This window comes from Opisthorchis viverrini (assembly GCF_000715545.1).
Source record: "Opisthorchis viverrini unplaced genomic scaffold opera_v5_380, whole genome shotgun sequence".
NCBI lineage: Eukaryota > Metazoa > Platyhelminthes > Trematoda > Opisthorchiida > Opisthorchiidae > Opisthorchis > Opisthorchis viverrini.
The window spans coordinates 119,539-134,577 of NW_008752036.1; the positions used below are offsets into that span (position 1 = coordinate 119,539).

Sequence of the window (15,039 nt, forward strand, 5' to 3'; positions counted from 1 at the left end):
TACCTGTTGAGATACAATTACGAAGCTCGGCGATATAGAATTATTGCGCACAATCCACGATTACAGCAGAACCAGATGATGCCTCTCAGGCCGCTAAACGGTCAACCATGGGCTAATCTTCTTTAAGATCATACGATATTTTCAGTGTTGGGGAAACGGAAATCTGCTCGTTGTTTAGGATCAAGAATGTGGCAAAGTGGAATTCGTTGCGCCTCCAAATTACGCATTAACAATTAGAAACAATCGTCAACTACACAAAGAGATCAATGATCAGAACACGTCCTTTTATCGAATTTTCATCGTGGAATCTTCACCAAATTGAGGAGTTCGATGAATTATTCGTTCTCCATCAACGCTTCTTGATATCTGATTTTAAGACCCGATCACTTCGAGTCATTCGTGATACACGGAAAGCGATTACCAGAGGATCAATTAAACGATCATCAACAAAACTCCACAGAACCAAAGAATGAACTATGAAAAGCAATTTGCAATGCACCGGATCATTTTGTTCTATCCTTGATTTCCATATACCTACCAGCTATCGCAATAAAGTATCGCTGCTTGAAAAGATGATTTATCAACCGCTAAAGCGCACAATTGTTGCACCTGCTGAAAACTGGGCCAAACATCTGTATCACCTAGCGCAATAGTAACTGGCTATTCACATTATTGTAATATTTTATGCTTTGAATCAAACTTCATAATAGGCTGCACTAATGATCAAGATAAATGACAACCCACATACAAGTTTTTCCAATCGCAATGCCCTACAAACTTCACTATATACCCGTCCGATCCTTCACCACGAACGCCGGAAGGCCTGGAACACTACTCATCGCATGGCATGTACAAGGACATTTGTATTCCATATATTGGACGCTGCAAGTAACAATGGAGTTGGATTTTATATACATCGCGGTGGGGCGCTCGATAGCAGTCGTTTATTTCGGAGTGGATTAACCTGTCTACAAACACGTGCATGTTGGGGACGGAAGTACGGTTAGTAACTGGTCACATTATTGTAATATTTTATGCTTTGAATCAAACTTCATAATAGGCTGCACTAATGATCAAGATAAATGACAACCCACATACAAGTTTTTCCAATCGCAATGCCCTACAAACTTCACTATATACCCGTCCGATCCTTCACCACGAACGCCGGAAGGCCTGGAACACTACTCATCGCATGGCATGTACAAGGACATTTGTATTCCATATATTGGACGCTGCAAGTAACAATGGAGATGGATTTTATATACATCGCGGTGGGGCGCTCGATAGCAGTCGTTTATTTCGGAGTGGATTAACCTGTCTACAAACACGTGCATGTTGGGGACGGAAGTACGGTTCCGGAGAAATAATAATTGGGTCGGACATATCAAGTTGTTGGGAATAAAGTGATTTATGGTAGCTTGCGTCAGAGTGCATTCCATCACCTCGTACGGTCTGTAGCTCATATGCTATTCGGTCATCCGCTTTGCAGATGGGTGGGACAATCGCTACTTTCCTAACGGAAAAAGGGTCTCTATCAGTCAACTGACCAAACCAAAGGTATCAATGATTTTTGAAACGTAGATGACGTTTTTTCCAAGATCCCTGGATGCACCTGGTCCGGCCTCAACGCGCGGAATGCGTTAATCTTGTGCAAGATGTTTTGAATGTCCTTTATCGTAAAAACCACGTCGGTTGAAAGCCTCCGTCGCTACACTTGGACTGAGTTGGAGAAGACAAAGACGCGTAGGCCGAAAATAGACCTGTATAATGTACGCTGTTGACATCGGCTGCCTCTGTTTGGTTACTCTGTGGTTCCCTGTTTCTGTCACAGGTCTCCACCGAACCGGAAAAAGAAACGGTGCTGCCCGGGTTGGAGCCACCAATCCTTACCGCTCTCGTCGTCTGCATTCTTTCCCTCCTCATTTTTTCGCCCACTTCCCGACCTAATTTCTCATCGGCTTTTGCCGATTTCGTGTTCAAAATGAGTGAATTCTTTTGCTGGCCGACGAATCAAAGAACGCATTTGATTTCGTTTAGCAGGGGGGTTTTGTTCATTCGCAGGCCGCAGTTTAAGCTGCTTGGTACTACGCCGCTTTGGTATCACGCAAGGAGAGAAATATAGTCTTTTAGTTGTCAGGTTTCTCAGGAGGGTCATTCAATTGCAGTTCAATGTGGTGCGTCGCTATTGGTTCCGAGCCCTACCTTTGATTTTGAAAATCAATAAAAGGTCAGTGTTCTTTTCTATTTTGCCCTGGGCTGGAGTTCCAGCGTTGTCTGGCTTAACTGGCATGGCCACAGAAGATGAACAAAGGTGCAACTACGCCCTAGTCTGTTTAGTAGAAAAAGGAATTCGTAAACCCAATGATGATGTAGCCTCAATACGCTTTGGAGCCAATAGCTTAAATCGACGTATGAAGATGTAGACACCCCTGTAATAACTGATGTTCATCCGCAGGGAAGCTCACTCAGTCAACCAAACAGAACATGCACCTACCCAATACTCCTACATGTGAATCTGTGCAATCAGAAATATATTTATACGAGAGTTCCTGACCATCGAATGCCAGCATGCAAAACTATTTATTCGTCATTTGCAACTTCTTAGCCTAAAGCTGGTAGTAATGCTTCGAAACTGGTGACTATTCTTCTCACACTTCTCTAAGCCATATTACCGCCCAACCCAATTGCAAATACGAAATGAACTAGCGTATCCGTTCGAATATCCGCCCTCTTTTGTCCTCATACGAACCGTACATCCCCTCTGCATTAGCTGCAAAGTTTTAATTTCGTACAATGACAAACACAACACTTGCTTCCTTCCTAGTATAATAATTACAGATCTCTCCCTATCTCATATTATATAATCACTTGCTGTAACACCTTGATAGCGTCAAGTCTCTGCATATTTATCCCACCTCAGGTCTTGCGAAACTACAAAGATTTGATAATTTCATCCAATTTTCTCGCCTTCCTAAGCCGTGGACTTTAGAAATGTCGTGTGCGGACGACCGCACCGAAAGGACCTGCGGCCTTCTTCTACCTTGTGTTCCTTGGCAAGCCTGAAAGATGTGCGCTGGTCGGAGGATGGGATATCGCAGCCCAACGACCTTAAATATGACGTGCAATAAGTGACTGTCCGAAAACCGAAGGATGTCAAGCCATTCTTGTCACAGCAATGCCGTACACAGTTTTCTCGCACACTCGCATTTATTTCGTTTTTATTCTCGACTGTACACCCTCGGCGACTCGTTAACTGAGCATGCCAACAAGCTCCCTATCTAGCCCTGGTTACCTCGACGATACACGCATTCAAAACTGTTGAACATGGCATTCAACCTTAACAAATTCGCTGGACATTCTTTCTGGCGTTCAGAAAAATCAGTAATTTTGTATACATTTCATGTTCCCGGTCGCGTGCTCCGCCATCTCTCTATTCTAAGAAACTATTATGCCCAAAACTGCAACAGCACCGCCAGTGAGTATTTATAGTTTCGGTGTTCACCACGTTTCTGAAATGCCCGTTACCGTTTATCAGCTCCATTAACCCCGCCACTTCCTCATTCAAACGTACATTTTAGGCAAACCTAGGCATAAGTTTAAAAGTCCAAGACCCCCAGGTCATTGCGCTCGTTTTAGCTATCAATCCAGTTTGACCGATTGGATGTCGCCAAATCTTGTGCTCCTGCAGATATGATGTTCTGGTTCCTCATGTTCCGGCGTTCATACTTTTCATATCACATAACAACCATGAAAGAAACTGGTTTGCATTCCCTCGTTTTGTTTTTGCTCACAACTCACAAATCCTAACATCACACAAATCCTAATTCGCGGATTCACTGATTGATACACAAGATCGAGGCTTTTGCCCAGGTTTACCGGGTCGGTTTCGCTCTCGTCGTTCAGATGCGCTCGTTCACCTGAAATTTATAAGTGAAAGAAAGGTGTAGCATAGCTCTTGTCTTCTCAGCGCGGGGTAGTGCGCTCGCCAGCGCGGAGGGTTTTTCGACGCAGCTACTACACGGAGTGAGAGAAACATTTGTTCAATGAATTTGTATCCACTGAGCTTGAAAATCTTCTTACATTGTCTCAGCCGTTTGTTTGCCGAGTCAACGGTGAAGAACCTGTTGGCCAAGTTTTGTTTAAACAGGGCATAGGTAAGAATTAGGTCCCCTCTCAGGCGAGGAGAAGTGAGCAAGCATTGTGAAACGCGATTCGTGGTCCACGAATTTGAGGCCGGCAACCATTCTCAAGGAGGCTAATTTGACATGCTTAATGAGGCTAACGCCTTTCGTGCGTTCCGAGTAGAAAACTTGGTTGGGGGTACTCCAGGAGCGGTCTGACGTAGGCCCCATAGAGTAATTGGAATTCAATGCAAAAAATACGAGAGAAGATGCGTTGAACCATCCATAAAATGGCGAATGCCTTTCGTCATTCAGAGGAAGGTGCCAGTTCAACGACCACTGCTTGGCAGGTTCTACATCCATTTGGAGGGCACTGGCATTGGAACTCCAGGATTTCTAGTCATCCGCAAAAAGCAAACATGGACTTGCAAGAACATCTGAAACGTCACTGACGTAGGTCTGAAACAGCAGCGAATCCCGGAGACAGCCTTGAGGAACTCCAGTGGAGACCGGCGCTGGAGAAGAGTAGGTCGAGCCTGTTCTTACTCGGAATGATCTGTTTGATAGAAACACATTGATCCAGCGAACATTTTCCCTTGAATCCCGTAAGACTCGAGTTTGTGGAGCAGCGGGACCTGTGGGACCCTATGTAATGCTTTAGAGAAGTCGACACTTGTGGCATCCGAAATGAGTCCTTCGTCCTTGGCGTGGGTTGAGCTGTCCACAAACACAAGCATGTTTCTCAAAACCAGGAATGATTTGGGAGAAATCCGTGTTGAGCTTGAGATATCAGGTTGCTGGAAGTAAGGTGGTCTAGGATAGTTCGCTTCAAAATACGTTCTGCCACCTTGTTGAATCGAACTTGACATTTTGATGATTGCACTATTCATTTGCTTACTCCGGCTTTGGATCTCCACTTGTTTCGCTTATTCGTGCCCGCCACTCACCTTGCCGCAGAGGCCGTCCTTTTGGACACTTGTGTTTTGACCTGTATTCCTGTGTGCGAATGTGCGCCGCTGACCTACTTCCCTATGTGCGTTTATGTTTCGTTTTCTGAGCCTCCATCGACTTGTTTTCTCATGGGTTCCGTGTGATCGCAAGTCCAAAGAGAAGAACGAGACCGTCGTCGGAAGGAAGGACCGCAACCAACGCTACTGACCCATCATTCCGCCCGCAAAGTTTTGGTATGCGGACGTTGAAACTGCACTGTGTCGGTTAATGACTGACCTGTGAACTTGTTGACGATACGAACGTGAAAAATTGAGGATTGCTGTACCCCTTTACTAACCCTCGCGTAAATATAAACGTAGAAATACCAAGCCAATTCTTGCTTTTTATGGTTGGGATTGCGAATCTACGCGTCACTCAAAGTTCTGTATCGAGATCCGCAACAAACCTTCCAAGGATTGGTAGTGAGGCTTATAGGCCTGATGCTGGCAGGAAGTAATCGGTCACCAGTTTCTTAAATGGGAGCGACAATCCTTCCAAGATAAGGAGAAGAGAATCGAACCCGCGCAGCGATACTGGGACCCACAGTGCATCAAAAAATACGAGAGAAGATGCGTTGAACCATCCATAAAATGGCGAATGCCTTTCGTCATTCAGAGGAAGGTGCCAGTTCAACGACCACTGCTTGGCAGGTTCTACATCCATTTGGAGGGCACTGGCATTGGAACTCCAGGATTTCTAGTCATCCGCAAAAAGCAAACATGGACTTGCAAGAACATCTGAAACGTCACTGACGTAGGTCTGAAACAGCAGCGAATCCCGGAGACAGCCTTGAGGAACTCCAGTGGAGACCGGCGCTGGAGAAGAGTAGGTCGAGCCTGTTCTTACTCGGAATGATCTGTTTGATAGAAACACATTGATCCAGCGAATGATTTTCCCTTGAATCCCGTAAGACTCGAGTTTGTGGAGCAGCGGGACCTGTGGGACCCTATGTAATGCTTTAGAGAAGTCGACACTTGTGGCATCCGAAATGAGTCCTTCGTCCTTGGCGTGGGTTGAGCTGTCCACAAACACAAGCATGTTTCTCAAAACCAGGAATGATTTGGGAGAAATCCGTGTTGAGCTTGAGATATCAGGTTGCTGGAAGTAAGGTGGTCTAGGATAGTTCGCTTCAAAATACGTTCTGCCACCTTGTTGAATCGAACTTGACATTTTGATGATTGCACTATTCATTTGCTTACTCCGGCTTTGGATCTCCACTTGTTTCGCTTATTCGTGCCCGCCACTCACCTTGCCGCAGAGGCCGTCCTTTTGGACACTTGTGTTTTGACCTGTATTCCTGTGTGCGAATGTGCGCCGCTGACCTACTTCCCTATGTGCGTTTATGTTTCGTTTTCTGAGCCTCCATCGACTTGTTTTCTCATGGGTTCCGTGTGATCGCAAGTCCAAAGAGAAGAACGAGACCGTCGTCGGAAGGAAGGACCGCAACCAACGCTACTGACCCATCATTCCGCCCGCAAAGTTTTGGTATGCGGACGTTGAAACTGCACTGTGTCGGTTAATGACTGACCTGTGAACTTGTTGACGATACGAACGTGAAAAATTGAGGATTGCTGTACACCTTTACTAACCCTCGCGTAAATATAAACGTAGAAATACCAAGCCAATTCTTGCTTTTTATGGTTGGGATTGCGAATCTACGCGTCACTCAAAGTTCTGTATCGAGATCCGCAACAAACCTTCCAAGGATTGGTAGTGAGGCTTATAGGCCTGATGCTGGCAGGAAGTAATCGGTCACCAGTTTCTTAAATGGGAGCGACAATCCTTCCAAGATAAGGAGAAGAGAATCGAACCCGCGCAGCGATACTGGGACCCACAGTGCATCGCAAAATGTGCAGGAGTGGTATCAGAGATTTAATCGGAATCGGTATGGCCGCAACCCAACAAGCCCTCCCTCGTTTTGAGTCAGCTCGAAAAATAGTGTAAACGTTTATTGAGATCTCCGCGACAGAGACATGTGGTGTGAGCCAAATTTCCGTGGGCGCGATTATAGACGGTTGTTTAAGGCAAGCTGACCGTTGAGTATCGTCAAATTTGTTGGAAAGGCTGAGGCAGTTTGTGCACAAGCATTTCAAACCTGTCCCTTCTGCCTCTGAGGGTTAGGAGCCGAAAGACGTGTGACTAGAAAGGTTAGTAGAATTAATAATTGTGCTGGCACCAAGAAGTAATGTATTTGGTGGCGCTCTCATGAGGCTCGTTTTTTCAGAGGACTGCACCTTGAAGACAGCTGCTTCCGGAGACGCGACCAGGTGCGCCGGCATGATTTCGGGGGCACAATTGGCTATGACAGCAAACGGCTTGACCCGCGAACAGTTTTCCAATCTGAAGAATATTATGGGGTCCGTTTGGCGTCAGTCGCTTTTCTTTCGTGTATGTATGGACACCCGATCCACTGGCGATCAGCGTGGCCATCTGGATGTACGAGGAATTTTCCGGTGGGCTGAAGTTACGTTTATGAATTTGGCTGTCGGGTTTCCGGGCCACGGTTTTGTCCACAACCTGACAGGCCGCTTTTGACGGAGTGGAGCTGAAGGTTGTCTTTCCTGCTTGTCCCCGCATGTCTGACTCAATTTGATTCAAAGGCTGTGGCTTTGTGCTTTGCTGATGCTCTGCTGCACCCATGTTGTCTGTGACGGAGACAAGCGTTGCTAGCTCCACGTACTATGAACGCTGCTCGAGTGTGAGGTTTGCTTCCTCCAGGGCATCACTGCCTTTGGTGGACGATGGGTCTGTGGTGGTCGAATAAATACTGCGGTTTGGAGACGGGGCCAGTTGTGCTGGCATGCTTTCGGGGGCATAAGTGGCTATGAACACAGTCGGCTTGGACATGAGTTTGGGGTCGGTTTAACTGGTGCCAAGCGGAAGCCTGTTTCGTGCATCTACCCGTGATCTGCTGTGACCCAGATTTTGCGTCTCTAGAGATGGATCCTCAAATAGATGCCTAATCATTGGGTTGGCCTTTTAAATGCTGCCAGCTTTCTCCAAGATCTTCCGCAAGGTAGATGGGGGGATGAGTGACAAGAAGCCCTACTGTTCGCTGGCGCCTCTTCTGGCTTATCCATTCTGCGTGAATCGATGGGCAATCGGACTTGGTGAGGAAAATGCTGAGGAACGGCTATACCCGCTTTGATGGCCCCAGATAATCAATCTGCTAATTCTTAAGCGCCTGTCCATCAAAGAGGCTGTGGCGGTGTTTATAGCCTCGTCAAAGAGCTGTAGAAATCTCTTCGCAGTCAGCGGACCCGGAACGGAAGGAACGAGGTACTCATTTATCGTAGATTCTCTTAATCAACTTTCGTCCATGTTGCTGCATTCTCTGTGTTTGAATCCTCTAGTGTCATAAAAGGAAGCTCTAATTTGCCGTCAAGTATCCAGATCTATGATGCTTCCTCGAAATAGAACATAGAAAATGTGCTCTTACTCATATGCCCATTTGGTGGTGATCGTTTCTACATTGGAAAGACCCTGCCCACCATCTTCCTTTTCCCAAAGCATCTGTACCCAAAATCGCCAACGATAAGCCCTTTTTGTTACGGCATACCACGCAAAAGTTTGGAACAAACATTTCTAGTATTATTAGGCGTGTTTATTTTTTGCGCTCCTGAAGGACTTGGGAACCACGAAAGTTAACTTAGCTACATTGCACGTGAGTTTTCAACCTTAACGGGACTCAATAGCTTACGATGTGTTTATGTGAAAACTTTTCGCTAACTTCTCTACCCATACATTTTATTTGCCGTAGTCCGTGGTTGGTTTACAACAGCGGATAATTGAAAGCATCCTCGGTTGCATCATTACATCTCTTCCATTTAGTCTACATCTGGATTTAGAGCCTAACTGATCAAATGTAGTAATTCTGATCCTTTAAATAACCCAAAACACCGCGCGTTTTGAGAGATAAAAATTTGCCAGCCCACTAAAATTAAAGTAGGTCATTCATGGGAAATATAGTTATATTACAACATCTTTTGATCTGTCATTCTTTTGCGAAGCATGGAATTTATTGCAAGAGCTACTCTCAAAAACAAACAGACATTATTCGGCATGACCAGATTGCGTGCGTTTTCCTTAAAACAGCGTTTTTAAATGGTGCTGGGGTACTTTATACCAAGGCAATGCATTTCGTCTAGCCGTATGACAGGCTTTTGAGACCGTTATATATAGTTGTATTCAAGATCTTACATACGTGTTCATGATTAACTGCACACTCAGTATGAATGGAGACGTTGTGAACTTTCACTAGATAGTAAGTGTAAGCAGCCGAATATTGAAAAATATGTTAATTACTTCGTAACACTTTTTCACCGATTTGTCAGTTTACACAACAGAATTTTTGAGGGACAGTGCAAGAGTATTCGCATTGTGGGGACCGTGGGTGACATACTTATCTCTGAAGTCAGAAATAAGACACTTCTTAAAACAAATTGGTCCGAAATAGAATACTCGAAAAACTCATTCACGTGCTACCTTTGGTTCCAGGTCTTTCGTTTTTAGCCCAATTGTTACCGGATAGCCGCCGTGTGATCTATGACCCATTAACGACTCCTATTTTGCGTGTGTTACGTTTTCATGCAAGTCGATGATGTTTCCGTAGGAATATCCTGGATAATCTGTTGGTCGTGCATAACATTTAAGGATACCAATTTTTATTCAGTTTTCCTGGCCAGTATATGCGGAACACCAGCAACATACGAATCTACGTACACATGAGAAGGAAATTTAACCCAAGTACGGATTAGGTGCGCCTTTGAAAACAGCGGAAAATCACCAACAGTGCCGATTCGCCATTTTTGAAATACATGCTGCACTACAAATTTCTTCAAACATTTCGGTCCGTGGTTTGTTGATGAAAAAACCGGAACAAACAGCCATGTATGCGCTTCAAGGTCGTATTCCGGAAAGCCGAGCGCTATCCCACGCCTTGTGTAAAGCTTCGAGGCTTTCGAGTAATTATCTTGAATCAGTACTGGCTATTTCATTTAACGTGTGCGACTTTAGTTGATAAAAGTTGACTAAAACGTGTTCTTGTTTTCAAGAAATAGGGAATGTGTCGCGATAAAAATAGAAATGTACTAGCCGATGGAACCACAAATCGCGTACTATAAATTTATTTCCTGGAACTATGTTTCGGTGCCAAGTAGCATACGACGAGTTTGCATTCAACACTGGTTACACTGGTCTCAAACATTGAAGAAACAGCACTTTTATTATGGTTTACGTAAAACATGAAATGGGTTTTCAATGACTGAGAGTTAGGTCCAATTTTTTTCATAGAAAATATTGACTTAAGTACTGAAGAGTGTATGGAATACTGCCTCCCAATTCACGATGTTTGTGACTGGTAAGTATTCAGAAATACTCCATTGTCCTAAAATCAAAAGATATATAAACATGTACGTCTGATCCCATGTATAAATGCACAATGTGATGCGATAGTGTCCGGATTCTAAGCCGCTTTAACCAGAGTAGAGCCCATACAGTGGAAAGGAACAAAAATAAATCAGAATTTTGCCTTTAAGATATGTGAGTCTTTTGGTGGAAAAACAAACCTTCCGAGACTACTAACGACATGCCTGCAATTTTCTTCTGTGCACCTAACAAAACCAGCAATGATTTAATAAAAATGTGTTGTACCATAAATTACGTTAACAAGATACACAGTCAATCGCTTGGTGTAAGCAAACGTGGGTGGTTGGCTGGCGAATCGTTTGTTGCCCTAAATCTATTGCCCGCAATTAGATACTTGTTATCCTCTTGCTCAAAAGCAAGATTTACCGGTAACGGCTGCTGAATATATTCCATTCAAGAATTTCGGTATCACTCTTTTAGAGGTTGTACATCACTAAAAGTCGTCACGTCACTGTAATAAGCTAAGGCACATCATTTTCCTCAAAGGTGCTCCAGTGTGATCACAATTCTTGGAGAGTATCCATATTTGGTGATATGCCTAGTATGTTCCTAGTTGGTTGCACGATTTGGTGGCCCATTACCATTATAATATCGGCATCAAAGGGAAGCAGATGAAAGGTGGATGATAGGCAGCTACTAGGAAATCCAGATAATCTAGATCTCGTCGCCATACCAGGTATTTAGCTGCTTTTCATTCTGCTAATACGGAATGCTGCTCTTTTTACTACGATGCATACTGCATGTTGAAAATTTTCCACTCTTCCTAGTCCAAGGATGAACATCGTGGCTGGTTTTTGGAAGACGCTAACAATCTTTTTGGAACTGTGTTAGATATCGCCCAATTACTTCTGTCTAATTAGACTACAAACAATTTCTTATTTTACTGCAAAACCAAAAATGCAATCACGAAGAGGATTTCACCTATGGCGTTGTCCCTTCCGTTTCAAGTCATGAGAGGGCGAGGCTTCCAGCTTTTGCGGAGACTGATGCCACAATTTTTTCTACAACCCTCAGGTTTTCTCGCGGAACGTTCGGTATAATTTTGAAGCAGGCGTGTGACATGAGTGCGTTATTCTTTTTAAGACAGTTTTCGGAGGTCGCCTTTGTAGCGCAACTAACCTCCCGATAATCCAAACGCAGATTTTAGATGATCATATCCCACACCTGGTCTAACAGGCGCAATGCCGTAATGAAACCTAGTTCAAGATATATCACAAAACATGTTATCTTAGTTTCCACAGACTTGCCGCCTAACGCCATAGAAAACGTCACAATTTTGGCGGATTTGTAAATTAGTTGTCCTGCATTGCACCATCGGTGTATTTTCTACATTCACATCGATAAATAATTTCCATATGTAAATGTTCACCTGCACTTTTGTGAGCTTTCAATTCTGGGATCTACGGTGACGTTTGTTCTTTCAAATGCGTTTTTAGACAACGACCAAACAAACGTACTTGCTCACAATAAACGGAAGGCTCAGAAAAGCAATCCACCCCGTATTGAACGGTCGAATGGCATCAGCTGGAATGGGCGAAAGATATCATTCCATTAGAAAATAAAGTTAGCAGTTATAGCCAAGATTATTACTGTCATCATGTAAACATATAAAAACGTGGTAATAGAAGTTTATTGTGGCAGCTTCAACCCGTAAGACCTTGTGAAATAGTTCTTTAAAATCAGCGATTATAAAAGTAAACGAGCTTGACGGCTGTCTATTATTGACTATGGAGAGCCGAGATGTCTGCACCTATAGTAATGTTGACGCTTTAAATTGCTAGTTTGTGTAATAGATAGTCACCCATTTTCAAGTGACAGAGCTTTGTAACAACATGTATGCTCTGCCAGTCAGTAGCCCATAAGTGAGCTGGGCACTAAATCCAAGAAGAATTACTCAAAATGAAAAAGTCATTTCCTTTTACTGGTGGTCTTGCGAAGCAAAAAGATGGTTTGGGTTTCCGTTTGGTTAAATTCTGTAGGTAAGGCCAGTTAACTGTATTCAAACGATGCACTAGATATTTAAGCTTTGATTTGCCAACTAGACATTCGGTGCTAATGTTTGAATCTCAAATTTGTGAACCGGAAAACCATACAAAAATGAAAATGATGTTGAAGATTCAAATAACGGTATATATAATATGTTACATCCAATATAAAAATCCCGAAAGCGATAGCCCCAGATTCCACATTATATCATTTATACGAAATCAGGTGTCTCCATGTGCAACGCATTTCAAAGCGGCTTGAGTTTTCGGAAACAATACTGGTGTGTTGTTTTTCATACTTCTAATTCCACACAAACCAACAGAGCGAAAAACGTGACGTAATGGGACCAATTCGGCAGCGTCCAATAATGCTGTTGTCTTATGGAAACAAAAAAACTAACAGATGCCGGAGTTCGAAAAACGAGTGCTTCATAAAATAACACATGCATAATGCATGCCATATTATGGATAAGTGTATGGTTATATCTAGCCCATGATATGATGATGGAATCCAATTGATCCTGCGGTGTTCATCAAAAACAGGAAGGGTGAGTATTTTGTCCTTCATCACACAAAGAATAAGAATTCTTATGAACAGGCCACAACAATGTATTCGAAGCGAAAACTTAAATAATTGCAATAATTGTACTTAAATTTTCAAGTGAACGGAATATGACTCATCATGAACACCATAATTCCTGAACGTTTAGCGTTCAGTAAATATAAACCGCCGGTGTACGCTGAAGTATAATTATTCTAAGTCGAATATTTGCCCCCCGAACACGATTTATGCTTCAAATATTTAAAAACCACTCCATGGTGGCCAAAAAGTTTTCATCAGTCTGTCAGTTGTATGGTTCAGTAAAGGGAGTGACGAAGCGGACTGAAAAGTTCAACCCGCCTGGTTTTTTCGGTCTACTTGAAGTAAATTGTTTGAAAACTGACACTAGCCTTGGGTTTCATTCAGTCAGTATTGACCACATTGAGGAACGAAGTAACCCGTAATGTTGTACGTATAACGACTGCCTTTGAAAGCAATGCGTTCCTTCTTTAAGGTAATGTGCAAAATTATCAGTGTACTCTTCTCAATTTGAAGAGAAGAAATCATGGGAATATAAGATGGTATCAGGTCTGTACATCCATTCTTCGTAAAATGCCTGATAAATAAAAGAAACTTTTAATAGTAGCCTCTATTTATCCAAAAGATGACCCACGTATTATGTGTCACAAACTATACCGAATGATCAGTTTCAGTTATTTGTCGCAAAGTATAATTTCTAGAGAATTGCAAGCATGCATTTGTATAGCAAACTTTACCTCCGCAGCCGAGCGCTATACTCAAATAAGGGAAGGAAAAAATACTGGATTCAGAAAGCGGCGCACATTCAAAATTAGCAAGCTGAATTCTATCAAAGTGATGTTAATAGTTTTCCGAATGAATAGTTTCGAAGAAAATGAACAAACAGCCGTTCACCAATTATTTACTGACACTTGAAGCAAACAAGAATCACAGTATCAGATTATTTGTTCTTCCAATCTCGATACATGTCTTGGAAATCAACTGAAGCTCCGCGGAATATGAGGGCAGTTAAGGCCCCAGGTTGTGCGCATACTATGATAAAAATGTTGATCAGCTCGCTGGGTTGTCATACTGTTTGAGTCACATGACAATGCGCGGCGGGGCACAGTGTGAATTTGGGAAACTCAGCATCCATAAAATGTGCAGTAAAATCATTTTTGAGAAAAACAACTCACTTCCATTTAAAGCTGCAAGTTTGGTGGATTATTGATATTAAAATAACATACTGAAGGATAGAAAGTAACAACAGTCATATCAGCTGATTAAGCTCAGAAAACTCGAACTAGGTGTACAAGATATTTGCATTTCTACACTCTATGACGTATACATCTCAGAATTCTGATCGTCAAAAACCACAGCGTGACTAAGTGGGATGCGTAAACACGTTATTTAATAATAATTGGCACGCCTCAGATTTGGTCAAACTTTTATCATTGTGAACTTCCTGGGCAACACGGATAATCTCGCTTGTCTAAGTGTAAAATGTCCGATGCAACTAAACCTGTCTGCCTTTTGTAGATAGTTCACGAGCCCTTCGATTCAGGTTAGACCGAGAGGGGGCTGTATGAGGTCTACGAAATGCAAGCCTGGTGGTTACCAAATATGACGGAACAAAGGCGAAACACAGAACAATTTGCAGACCAACTAGTAGATTTAATACGCTGGTCCCCACAGTGATCAAAAGTATCTGGTAACAGTCACAAACACTCCAGAAAGTCTCGCAGGTTTCCAGCTAGCATCACGATTCTCCTTTCAGTGACGAAAAGGTTGTATTATTACTGTTCATGGAGTCGTGTGGCGCAACCACAGTTAATCTTATTTTAATAACGGAGCCAGCAAAACGTCGACACAGAAATCGATCGAATTATTGTAATTAAGCAGTCTTTGAGCCTATCATGAAGGCGTGTCAAGCGAATGATTCGCAAACATTCGTCTT

The 15,039-nt window shown here is 43.1% G+C and overlaps 1 protein-coding gene across 1 annotated transcript in view; it reads right to left on the reverse strand.

Annotated features, from left to right (window-relative positions):
* The window catches only part of T265_10538 (hypothetical protein), a gene marked incomplete at both ends in the record, with an annotated part of 13,362 nt that extends 11,454 nt beyond the window's left edge, over positions 1-1,908 (reverse strand). Inside the window, 3 exon segments of the mRNA XM_009176934.1 lie at positions 1,315-1,542; positions 1,553-1,708; positions 1,774-1,908. Of these exon segments, the coding sequence (XP_009175198.1) occupies positions 1,315-1,542; positions 1,553-1,708; positions 1,774-1,908 (519 nt within the window).
* Positions 1,909-15,039: the final 13,131 nt, after the last annotated feature.